This window comes from Poecilia mexicana, unplaced genomic scaffold (assembly GCF_051168715.1).
Source record: "Poecilia mexicana isolate PSO_F unplaced genomic scaffold, ASM5116871v1 scaffold_4, whole genome shotgun sequence".
In the NCBI taxonomy this organism is placed as follows: Eukaryota; Metazoa; Chordata; class Actinopteri; order Cyprinodontiformes; family Poeciliidae; genus Poecilia; species Poecilia mexicana.
Genome location: NW_028263373.1, coordinates 3,238,731 through 3,250,809, shown reverse-complemented (window position 1 = coordinate 3,250,809; position 12,079 = coordinate 3,238,731). Strand labels below are relative to the sequence as shown.

Here is a 12,079-nt window from a genome sequence, read left to right as displayed (position 1 = left end):
TGCCTTTTTTCCTTTCTGTTGATGACACTGAATGAAAACAGGCTCAGCTCCGGTCTCTCCACTGACCCTCCCTTTCTCATTTCCTCAGTCTAATGTCCAGCTCACACGAGTTGTCTGCCGACTGTCGGCCCATTTTCTAAACCTGAGAGACACATTAGCAGACAGAAATCCTGAGTATAACGTTCGATCGGGTTCGTCGTGCCGTGTGGTTTCCAGCCACATGGGCACAAAATAACGGCTACAAGTCCAGTTAACTAATTTTAAAACCAGGCATTAATCAATGCTTTACTAGAATCTCCCTGTGATGCATGTGGCTAGAGTCAGCGTGAAGTTCTGACTGAATGAAAATCATTATAACCTATTTATGTCACGTTAACGAAGAACAGCTGAAAACCTACCGGGTTCATCAGCTGCGTCATTTCCATTAAATCAGTGTCAAAAGGTCTTGAAACAATATTATCGTTTATCACAATAATTTTTTAGACAATTAATCGCTCAGCTAAATTTGTTATCATGACAGGCCTAGGAATATGTAAACGTTACCATAGCGACCAGAGTCAGAGTGTTTGGGCAGTGGTCGAGAGGAGATGAGTAGAGCTGTGAGTCTTAAGTCTGGTTTAGACAGAAAGATTTAAGGATGTCGGCCGATTCTCCAAACCTCTGTGACCACAGAGCTGATAAAAGTCCAACAGGTTCGATCGGTTCGTGTTCAGCCTCAAGGCAGGAGCAACACGAACCGATTCCAGTCACAAACATCCTGATTCCAGAAGAAAATCCACAAAACCCCCAACATAACGGGAATTTAGAATGACCAAACATGGATGACGATGTAGAAGCAATAGTGACAGTTTGTGGAGACATTTTAAGAGATAAAAGAAACAAAAAGAAAAGGCGGTGGATAAAAGACGACGGGAGCAGCAGCTCTATCTGCTGCACTATGATTAGGAGGTGACTGTGTTTTCATAGTTAACGTTTTTAACTGAATAAACATAATAATGACCTTTACATATAATAATAAACATTCCACATATCATCTCCGATATGTCAGCTGTTTGGGATTCCCCTCTGTTCTGACGTCACCGCGCGTTCTGATTGGCTACCTGTCGCATTCAGCAGGTTGTGTTCTCGTTCCCAGTCAGGGAAAACCCCACAGGCTGCGATAAAAGGGCCAAGACAACCAAACTGGGTTTATTCAGGATTTAGTGGGAACACCAACATGCAGAAGCCTTATCTGACGGTCCCGCCCCCCGATCCCCCCCCGATCTCCGCCCACCGGGCTGCAGAGAAAATGTCTAAGTCTTGACCGGTCCGCGGTAATAAAACGGTTGGGGATCACTGAGTTAAAGGAATCGGGATTTGAACAGAGATGGCCCACAGTATCGTTTACAACATCATCTAAGTAGAACTGAAATTATTATTGAAATCTTCTGCAAATAATTTGGCAGTCAGTGAATTGATAACTGGAGTACACAGACTCTACACAGTTGGAGCAAAAACAAAACTGTACATATAAATGTAAACATTTTGCATTTAAGTAAACAACCTTTCTTTGTAAACCTGTTCTTTAGCTTCACCTGGTTCACATTATGACAAAATCTATTGATCAGCTCTTCATCCAATTAATCAGCTAATTATGTTACTGAATTTCAGCCAATAAAATGTTCATTTCTTTCTTCTAAAGATTAAGTGAATTATTTAAATATTTATGACGGGGAAAAAATCTGCAGAATCGTCCAATTTTTAAAATTCCATTAAGCAAAATTTGCTACCAGTTGTAATTTTAACGTTTAGTTTCCATAATGAGGCGCTGCGTGCTGCAGGCGCTCTAACGTCCATCTCGTGTCAGACCGACATGTTTCACCGCTGCTGCCTCCTGCTGCGGCCATGTTGGAACAGGAAGTCAGCCTGGAGTCCTAACTGGGGGTTTGCTGGTTGCTCCCAGTTCCCAGTGGGATGTTCCAGTGGGTCTCAGACTGGGAAGTGTCTCTCCCAGTCCAGAAAGCAGCAGCTGAAGCCTCAGTAATCACTCTGAGAGCTCGCTCTTTGTTCTGTCGTCCTGCTTCCCTTCACTTCATCATCCTCTTCCTCCCCCCTTCATCTTCTCCTCTCTTTCACCTTCCTCTCCCTCTGCTGACTCAGCGCCATGGCTCGATGCTATAAAGTGCTCCATCAGCTCAACCCGCAGCATCTTTCTTTAAGTGAGGCGGCCGGAGGGAGGAGGACGGGGGGGTTGCTGTGAGGACATGCAGCCCCCCCCATCGTGTCGGTACACAGAGTCCTGCAGTACTCTGTTACTGCAGTACTGCTGCTGCTGCTCCAGAAACGTTCTGCTTCCCTCTGCTCCATCTCAGCTCCTGATGCACAAAGCAAATAACAGTAATAACCTGCTGGCAGAACCACATCCGCCAGCAGGGGGAGCAGTTTCCCAGCCACAGCCGGTTGGGACATGTCCCCACTGAGGACACATTGACCTCAGAGCCTCTGGATGGTGGTCAGCAACATTTTTCACGAATTAAAATGAAAATTCATCTCTACAGTTTGTTAATCAGAAACACTGTAGTACCCTCGCTCTGCCAGCAGGGGGGCGGACAGGACCTTCACTGGGAAAGTCGACTTTAAAATACTGATGTTAAAAAACAGTTCTGGTCCTGGTCCAGGCTCTACTCTACATCCAGAACCAGAACCTGACCCAGGAGCCTCATTCGGCTTCTTTGCTCCTAGATCTGGAACAAACTTCCAGAAAACTGCCAACCAGCTGAAACCCTGAGGTGCTATCTGAAGAAAGGTACCAAAAACAGCCAATCAGAGCTGAGAGGTGGGACTTAGTGCTCTCAATCAAGCTTATGTATGTGTTGCTAAATGTGCTAATGGAGGAGAAACGACTTCCTGTTGCAGGAAAACCGTTTATACACCATCATCAGTAGCTATGCTAACTAGCTTACCATTCAGGGCAGGCTCTGCTAAGGGGGAGAAGCTGCAGCCTGGCAGAGCGCACAGGCATGATTGACAGCGCTAAGATCCTTGATTGGCTGTTTCCAGTAAGCACTGGGTGAAGGAGAGGAAATCCACCCTGCTCAGAGTTTACTTTGACTGGACCGTTGATCCACATATTTGAGTATTGACCATCTACATGATGGCATTTGATCAGTTGTGATGTTTACTGCTTGTTTCATGAGTCACAAACATTGTCTGACTTTCCAATGCTTCATGTTGATGATCCAAAAGTCTCGTTGGTTTTTCTCAGGTGAATTTTCTGAACTAAGGATGCAAACGAGCATCAGAACGTTTCCCACATGTGGAAGGGAGCAGAGGGAGACGAAATTAACCTCATCAGTGCTTATTGTTCAGTTTGCAACATTTAATAAATGCAGTTTGCTAGAAAATTATTTTGTGTCCTAAAAACAGAAAAGAACTGAAAATGTCATCAGTTTAGTCAGAAGATCGGATTAGAATTAAAACCTTCAGCCGTGCAAAATAAAAAAACAGAGACAGCTTCCAAACACGTTTTACTGACCCGGGTTCTGGTTCTGACCTTGTTCATATATTTAAAATCACAGATTATTAATGGAGCAAATCAACATTTTATTCAGTTATTTTGTGTAGAAAAGTTGATCTGAACACCAGAACCAGAACCCTGAGCTGTTCTGGTCCCTGCCAGGCGTCTTCCTCCTCTTCCTCTTTATTTCCTGTTTTACATGCGCCTCATTCAGCTGAAGTCGTTTCACGGCTCACCGCTCTCTGATGTCTCTCCATAAAGTTCTGCGGGTCGGCTCCGACCCGTCTCTGTAGATCGTTGTGTCAGGATGACCAGAGAGGGACCCCGCTCCGCCGCCGCGCCTCGTTAACTCCTGGAGGTCGCAGGGGGGCGGAGCCTGCACCAGCCAATGCTGCTGCAGTAATCAGATTACTCTGAGAGGGGGCGGAGCCAGGACAGAGTCTGACTGGTTCTGGACCGGTTCCAGGGTTCAGATGGAGTTCAGCTGAAGTGGCCTGGTCCACTTCAGCATGTTGTTCCATTCTGGGTCAGAACCGTTTTCCTGGACTCTCCTGGAAACACTGGAGGACCCATCAGAACCGCTGGGGGGTCCAGCGGTTCTGATGGGTCCCATGTAGGTGCCGTCCTCCAGCACCTACATGGGTCGGTTTTAATCATCCCGACCTCTGCAGGACCCTCTGTGTGTGCATCGTCTCCCTCCTGGCTGTAAACGGGCCGGGCCGGCTCGTCATCATCTCATCGTCTAATGGGAGGATATTAAACGCCGCATCTTTAAATCTTCAGGATGAGGCCAGCAGTCATCAGTCTGCAGAGCGCTAGCCGGCGTCTGCTCCTCACCTCCATTACGGCTGGACTGGGCCCGCTTCCCGGGCCGGGCCCGCTTCCCCAGTCCAAATGAGGCGGCAGAGTCCTTGAGGACGAGGCAGCGGGGAATTAGCCTAAGTGTTGCCATTAATATTTCCTGGAGGGAGCAGGAGAATCCCTCAGGATGTGCTGAGGAGGCGCTCTGGGCCGTACCGGGCCCGGCGCCAAGTTCTGATGTCCAGAGGAGTTCAGCAGAACTTTCTCTGTCCTCACACTCCCTCAGAACCGGAACCAGTCAGAACCAGAACCAGAGCTTCCCTCTGCTGTTCTATTAAGAGCTGTGAAATGTATTCACCCCCTAACCGGGTTCTATGGTTCTGACCCGTTTAAATCTACCACATCAAACAGAAGCTAATGGAGAACGATTCAGGATAAAAGATTCTGATGGTTCTGTTTTCAGAACCAGCCTGACCCTCTTAACTGGTGCTAACATGCCTGTAGATGACCTTTGACCCTCTCTGCTCTGCTGAACGGTCAGGTCAGGTCGCTTCACCTCGGTGCACACTTTAACTAGGACACCTCTTTGAGTCAATCAGAGTGGGACATGCTGGTCAGGGTTTTGGCCCAGTGTAACCTGGCTTCAGGCCCGGTTCTGATGGCTGGATCTTCTCCTTCAGGAGGTTCTGCTGGACCAGAACATCTTTGTTCCATGCCAGACCATCACACCACCTCCAATATATCTGGCTGCTGGGAGGATGTTCTGGTTCCGTTAGTTCTGATGGATCGAGACCAGAACCGCCCAGCACATCCAGTTTGATCTCTAACAACCGATTGATTGTTTCAGGGTCCCAGTGAAAACTCGGAGCTTCCAGATGATTCCTGTCAGGAGGAACCGGAGCTGATCCTGGATGGAGGTCTGCCTCGCTATGCCTCCTCTGTGACCTCTGACCTCCTGCCAGCAGAGGAGGGATTGGAGATGGCTGTGGATGAAGACGAGGATGAAGAGGAGAGTAGCTCGCTACCCAGGAAGCCTCCTCCATCCTGGGAGGACTGGAAGCTGTGGTCTGCTGGGCGAGCAGGAGGTCCACAGGAGGTCAGTTCTCTTTGGTTCTGTCTGGTTCTGGACCTTGTGAGGTGTCTATAACCTGAGGAAGATTCTGCTTCAAGCTCAAGGTGAGGAGAGACTCTCAGGATGACGAGGAGCTGCAGAAGTCGGACCTGGAGAGCATCTCATCTGTTGGGAAACTGATCCTGGGTGAGGAACCCCTCCGTGTTTTAGAACTCCGCTCTGTGTTTTAGAACTCCGCTCCGTGTTTTAGAACTGCCCTCCACGTCTCAGAACTCCGCTCCGTGTTTCAGAACTCCACTCCACGTTTTAGAACTCCCCTCCACGTCTCAGAACTCCGCTCTGTGTTTTAGAACTCCGCTTCACGTCTTAGAACTCCACTCCGCCTCTTAGAACTCCGCTCTGTGTTTTAGAACTCCACTCCACGTTTTAGAACTCCCCTCCACGTCTCAGAACTCCGCTCTGTGTTTTAGAACTCCGCTTCACGTCTTAGAACTCCACTCCGCCTCTTAGAACTCCGCTCTGTGTTTTAGAACTCCACTCCACGTTTTAGAACTCCCCTCCACGTCTCAGAACTCCGCTCTGTGTTTTAGAACTCCGCTTCACGTCTTAGAACTCCACTCCGCCTCTTAGAACTCCGCTCTGTGTTTTAGAACTCCGCTTCACGTCTTAGAACTCCACTCCACCGCTTCGAACTCCGCTCTGTGTTTTAGAACTCCGATTCACGTCTTAGAACTCCGCTCCGCCTCTTAGAACTCCGCTCTGTGTTTTAGAACTCCGCTTCACGTCTTAGAACTCCACTCCGCCTCTTAGAACTCCGCTCTGTGTTTTAGAACTCCGCTTCACGTCTTAGAACTCCACTCCACCGCTTCGAACTCCGCTCTGTGTTTTAGAACTCCGATTCACGTCTTAGAACTCCGCTCCGCCTCTTAGAACTCCGCTCTGTGTTTTAGAACTCCGCTTCACGTCTTAGAACTCCACTCCACCGCTTCGAACTCCGCTCTGTGTTTTAGAACTCCGCTTCACGTCTTAGAACTCCGCTCCGCCTCTTAGAACTCCGCTCTGTGTTTTAGAACTCCGCTTCACGTCTTAGAACTCCACTCCGCCTCTTAGAACTCTGCTCCGCCTCTTAGAACTCTGCTCCGCCTCTTAGAACTCTGCTCCGCCTCTTAGAACTCCGCTCCGCCTCTTAGAACTCCGCTCCGCCTCTTAGAACTCCGCTCCGCCTCTTAGAACTCCGCTCTGTGTTTTAGAACTCCGCTTCACGTCTTAGAACTCCCCTCCACGTCTCAGAACTCCGCTCTGTGTTTTAGAACTCCGCTTCACGTCTTAGAACTCCACTCCGCCTCTTAGAACTCCGCTCTGTGTTTTAGAACTCCGCTTCACGTCTTAGAACTCCCCTCCACGTCTCAGAACTCCGCTCTGTGTTTTAGAACTCCGATTCACGTCTTAGAACTCCGCTCCGCCTCTTAAAACTCTGCTCCGCCTCTTAGAACTCCGCTGCGCCTCTTAAAACTCCGCTCTGTTTTAATACTCCGCTCCGCCTCTAAGAACTCCGCTCCGCCTCTTAGAACTCCGCTCCGCCTCTTAAAACTCCGCTCCGCCTCTTAAAACTCCGCTCCGCCTCTTAGAACTCCGCTCCGCCTCTTAAAACTCCGCTCCGCCTCTTAAAACTCCGCTCCGCCTCTTGGGTTTGACTCTCCTTCCTCTTCCTGCAGGTCTGCCCGACTTCAGAGACAGCGAGGTCGAGTCCGATCTCACTCTGACCGACACCGACACCGAGTCAGTACCGCCTTGATTGTCCGTCTCTCAGAACCACTTTGATCCTGGTGTCTCCTGGTTCTGGTTCTTCACTGGTTCTGGACCAGCAGCTCCAGAGTTTCAGTAAAGACTGGAAGTGAAGACGGGAAGCAGCTTTTCCGTTTCCTGTCTGGACAGGAAGTCCTCTATTCTGAGTCCAGAACTCAAACCCAGTTGCTCAGAACCTCTGGGCCCGGTTCAGTGGTTCTGAACCTTGCACAGCGGTTCTGACCCGTCCACTCACCTAGATTATGGACCACAGACTGCTGATGTCATCAGGCAGAAGAACAGAGCCTTGAGGAACACCAGAACTCACCAATGTTCAGATTAATTTCCACCAACAGCTGATCTGAGTTATCTGTTCTCCAGATTTCCATCAGATTAGTTTTAGATCCTCAAACTGTCATTAGATTGTCAGATCAGATTAAATCTGATGCTATTTTATCAGAACCTAAAAGTGATTGCCAGATTATCATTAGATTATCTGGTATCATGTTTTCATCTGAACATAATCTGAAGATTCTGACATAAATCTGTTCAAGTAAAAGAGTTTAAATGAGAGAACAGCAGCATTGATGGGATTATCCTTTGTACTGGATAATCTGAAGGATCTTTGCTCCCTTTTAAGAACCAAAGTAATCTTAAGAATCACCTGAAGGCATCAGATTATCCGGTTCTGTTGCGTCAGAACCGGACCTCAACAAGCCAGACCTTTAAATCTGGCTGAGGTGGTTCCTCAGACGGTCCGGTCCGGTCCAGGTCACAGAACAGGTCAGACTCTTCCTGGGCTGATTCTCTGGCCTCTGGCTCCCCCTGCTGGTTAAACCAAGCAATATCCTGCAGAGTCGCTGGTTCTGCTCCGGTTTGATGTTGAAGGAGTTTCAGAACCACTGCAGTAGAACTGGGCCGTGTTTCACAGATTGGTGAAACACACCAATCTGTGTTTCATTACACAGTTTGGTGTTTAACCGATCAGAACCAGAACATGATAGGTTCTCCTCTCCTGCAGGTCCGTCAGGATTGTCGCCACCGGCAGCAGGAAGAGGCGGAGCCAAGGCCGCAGGTATGGCAGCTGCTGATTGGCTGATTCAGGAAGCTTCAGATTAACAGCTGACCTGGTTTCCATAGGAACCTGCCGGAGAGGGAAGAGGGGGAGGGAGAGGAGACACCCGCCTTCAGCCACTGGGGGGCGCCACGCAGGTAGGACACACCACCAGAACCTGCTGAACTGGTTTCTCCGTCTCGGTCCTGACCCGGTTCCCCTCAGGGTGGAGGTGTGGCCTGAGGACGGCCAGTCTCTGGGCCTCAGCATCGTGGGCGGCCGCCATGTCATCAAGCGTCTGAAGAACGGTGAGGAGCTGAAGGGAATCTTCATCAAGCAGGTCCTGGCTGGCAGCCCGGCCGCCCGGACCCGCTGCCTGAAGACTGGAGACAAGATCCTGGAGGTAGGGCTCTGGTTCTGGTTTTGGTTCTGGTTCTGGTCCCGGTCCCAGTCCTGGTTCCAGTTCTAGTTCCAGTCCTGGTCCTGGTTCTGGTTCCTCCTCAGGTGTCTGGCGTGGACCTGCGAGCGGCGAGTCATGAGGAGGCGGTGAGCGTCATCAAGTCTGCTCCGAGTCCAGTTGTCTTCATCGTCCAGAGCCTGTCGGCGACACCGCGGGTAAACGGGTCACACCAAAACTTTTCGGGTTTGGGTCAGAAATTATCCAAAAATCAGAAAATGAATTCATGTTTGAAGGCTGATGAATTGATTCTTCTACTTTGGACTCGGCTTAGCTGCCATTTGCAATTCAATGACTTGGAAATGTTGGGAATTTATGCAATTATTAAAATGAAATTTATGAACATTTAATCTGGAAAAGTTATAAAATAAAACAGTTGGAAGCCTGCCACATGCTAATGCTAATCAATGTTAGCATGCTAACATTGATTTTAGCTTGGTAACACATAACCTTAGTGAGTCCTAACAGTCCTAACCTACTGCTACTAATAGCCAATGTACAGCCCATTAATATTAATTCTAAACACAGCATGCTAATGCTACCATGCTAACAGTAACCACACCAAGCTAATGCTATCATTCTAACTTTATTGCTAGCCACACCATGTTAATGCTACCAGGCTAACAGTAACTGCACCATGCTAATGCTATCATTCTAACTTTATTGCTAGCCACACTATGCTAATGCTACCATGCTGACAGTAACCACACCATGCTAATACTACCATGTTAACAGTAACCACACCATGCTAATGCTACCAAGCTAACAGTAACCACACCATGCTAAGGCTATCATTCTAACTTTATTGCTAGCCACACCATGTTAATGCTACCAGGCTAACAGTAACCCCATCCTGTTAATGTTACCATGCTAACCACACCATGCTAATGCTACCATGCTAACAGTAACTGCACCATGCTAATGCTATCATTCTAACTTTATTGCTAGCCACACTATGCTAATGCTACCATGCTAACAGTAACCACACCATGCTAATGCTATCATTCTAACTTTATTGCTAGCCACACCATGTTAATGCTACCAGGCTAACAGTAACCCCGTCCTGCTAATGTTACCATGCTAACCACACCATACTATTGCTACCATGCTAAGAGTAACTGCACCATGCTAATGCTATCATTCTAACTTTATTGCTACCCACACTATGCTAATGCTACCATGCTGACAGTAACCACGCCATGCTAATGCTACCATGCTAACAGTAACCACACCATGCTAATGCTATCATTCTAACTTTATTGCTAGCGACACCATGCTAATGCTACCAAGCTAACAGTAACCACACCATGCTAAGGCTATCATTCTAACTTTATTGCTAGCCACACCATGTTAATGCTACCAGGCTAACAGTATCCCCATCCTGTTAATGTTACCATGCTAACCACACCATACTAATGCTACCATGCTAACAGTAACTGCACCATGCTAATGCTATCATTCTAACTTTATTGCTAGCCACACTATGCTAATGCTACCATGCTGACAGTAACCACACCATGCTAATGCTACCATGCTAACAGTAACCACACCATGCTAATGCTATCATTCTAACTTTATTGCTAGCCACACCATGTTAATGCTACCAGGCTAACAGTAACCCCGTCCTGCTAATGTTACCATGCTAACCACACCGTGCTATTGCTACCATGCTAAGAGTAACTGCACCATGCTAATGCTATCATTCTATCTTTATTGCTACCCACACTATGCTAATGCTACCATGCTGACAGTAACCACGCCATGCTAATGCTACCATGCTAACAGTAACCACACTATGCTAATGCTATCATTCTAACTTTATTGCTAGTGACACCATGTTAATGCTACCATGCTAACAGTAACACCATGCTAAAGATATTGTGCAATGGTAACAATAGCCACATAATAAGATCCCTTGCTGCTGTTCTGATGAGTGCTGGTTCTGTTTATGTTTATTTAGTCAGAGTTCTGTGGTGACAGTTTCTGACTTGGTTCTGTTTGTTTTTGTGTTGCAGCCGGTGTCGCTAACAGCTTCCAGCTACAGCAAACACAAAGCCAAGCGGACCGATCCTCTGGTAAGGACCGAGCCTCAGAAAGACGCACACAGCTGGAGGCCAGCAGGGGGCGGCAGCAGGCCGTGTAGAAACACAGCTCCTGCAGGAAGCTGGATCAGAAGTTCCTGTTTGTTCTGTACCTCACTTCCTGCATGGATCTCAGGTGGACCTCTCAACCAATCACATGTCTCCCTGCCCCCCTCTTACTCCCCACAGGTACCTGAGACAGCCCTGCCCCCCCTCAGAGAGCCCCCACCCTACAGGCCTCCCAGCCAATCAGAGCAGGAGCTGACTGCTCACCTGCAGAAGATCAAAGGTGAGAAACACGACCAGCTCTGGTTCTGTGGTACTGACTAGGACAATCGGGCCAGATGGGTTCTGATGTAAATGTCGGTTCTGTTGAGATTGCATAGAGATCTGGTTCTGGTTCCGAGTTGGATTGTGGAGGACATCGGAACCGGGACTCGGTCCAAGTCTATCCGATTCTTTTCATAGTCTGTCTTCCAGGACTCGAGTGACCTTTGACCTGTTTTCCGGGACTCGTGTGAGTGTTAACCTGTTTGTGTCTTCCAGGACTCGTATGAGCCAGCGGTCCCTAGTCGGTCCCTAGTCGTCGTTCGGAGTCGACGTTTCTGCTAGTCGAGTCTTTTTGCTTTTCCTGCTGTCTGTGCTCCAGTCTTGGTGCGCTTGGTTTCAATTCGGGGCGTTTGAGCCGGGTGGGCTGCTGTGGGGTTTTCTGGCTGCTGATTAAGATTGTTTTGATGCAAGCAGCTGATTGGCGGCTGGTTTTACTGGGAACAGTTGGTCTCCTTGCTGGTTTTACTGGGATGGGGTTTTCTGCTGGAATCTGATGCTTCCCTCTGGGATTGATTTCTTCTGTCTGCTGAACTTCATCAAGGTTCTTCCTACTTGCTGCCACTGATGCTCCATTTGAACTGATTCTACATTTTAAATCTAATAAACGGGTCAGAACCTGATTTTCTGACCCGCTTTGGTTCTGAATGGTTTCTGTTTGCCCGTTTCTGAGAATTGGATCTAAAACTTAATAAAGTTCAGATTAAATTTGATGCGTCTTCAGATTCATTCAGGCACAGACAGAAGACTGGGTCCAGACGGGTTTCTGACCCGGTTGGTGAGGGAAGTCCTGGTTCTGGTCTGGTTTTTGGACCAGAGGATTGAAGGTATTAAAGTCAGAAAGAATCCCTGGATCAGCAGGGGGAGGGGCGGGGGAGGAGTGGGAGAGGAAGAGGAGGCAGGAGGGGGAGGAGTGGGGGAGGAAGAGGAGGCAGGAGGGGGAGGAGTGGGGGAGGAAGAGGAGGCAGGAGGGGGAGGAGTGGGGGAGGAAGAGGAGGCAGGAGGG

General features: G+C 48.5%; 1 protein-coding gene across 1 annotated transcript in view; it reads left to right on the top strand.

Annotated features, from left to right (window-relative positions):
- The window catches only part of patj (PATJ crumbs cell polarity complex component), a 54,583-nt gene that overhangs the window by 16,372 nt on the left and 26,132 nt on the right, over positions 1–12,079 (top strand). Inside the window, exons 21-29 of the mRNA XM_088004806.1 lie at positions 5,145–5,393; positions 5,468–5,555; positions 7,085–7,148; positions 8,176–8,229; positions 8,295–8,366; positions 8,434–8,611; positions 8,713–8,823; positions 10,681–10,740; positions 10,936–11,035. Coding sequence (XP_087860932.1) covers positions 5,145–5,393; positions 5,468–5,555; positions 7,085–7,148; positions 8,176–8,229; positions 8,295–8,366; positions 8,434–8,611; positions 8,713–8,823; positions 10,681–10,740; positions 10,936–11,035 — 976 coding nt within the window. The remainder of the gene's footprint in view (positions 1–5,144; positions 5,394–5,467; positions 5,556–7,084; positions 7,149–8,175; positions 8,230–8,294; positions 8,367–8,433; positions 8,612–8,712; positions 8,824–10,680; positions 10,741–10,935; positions 11,036–12,079) is intronic.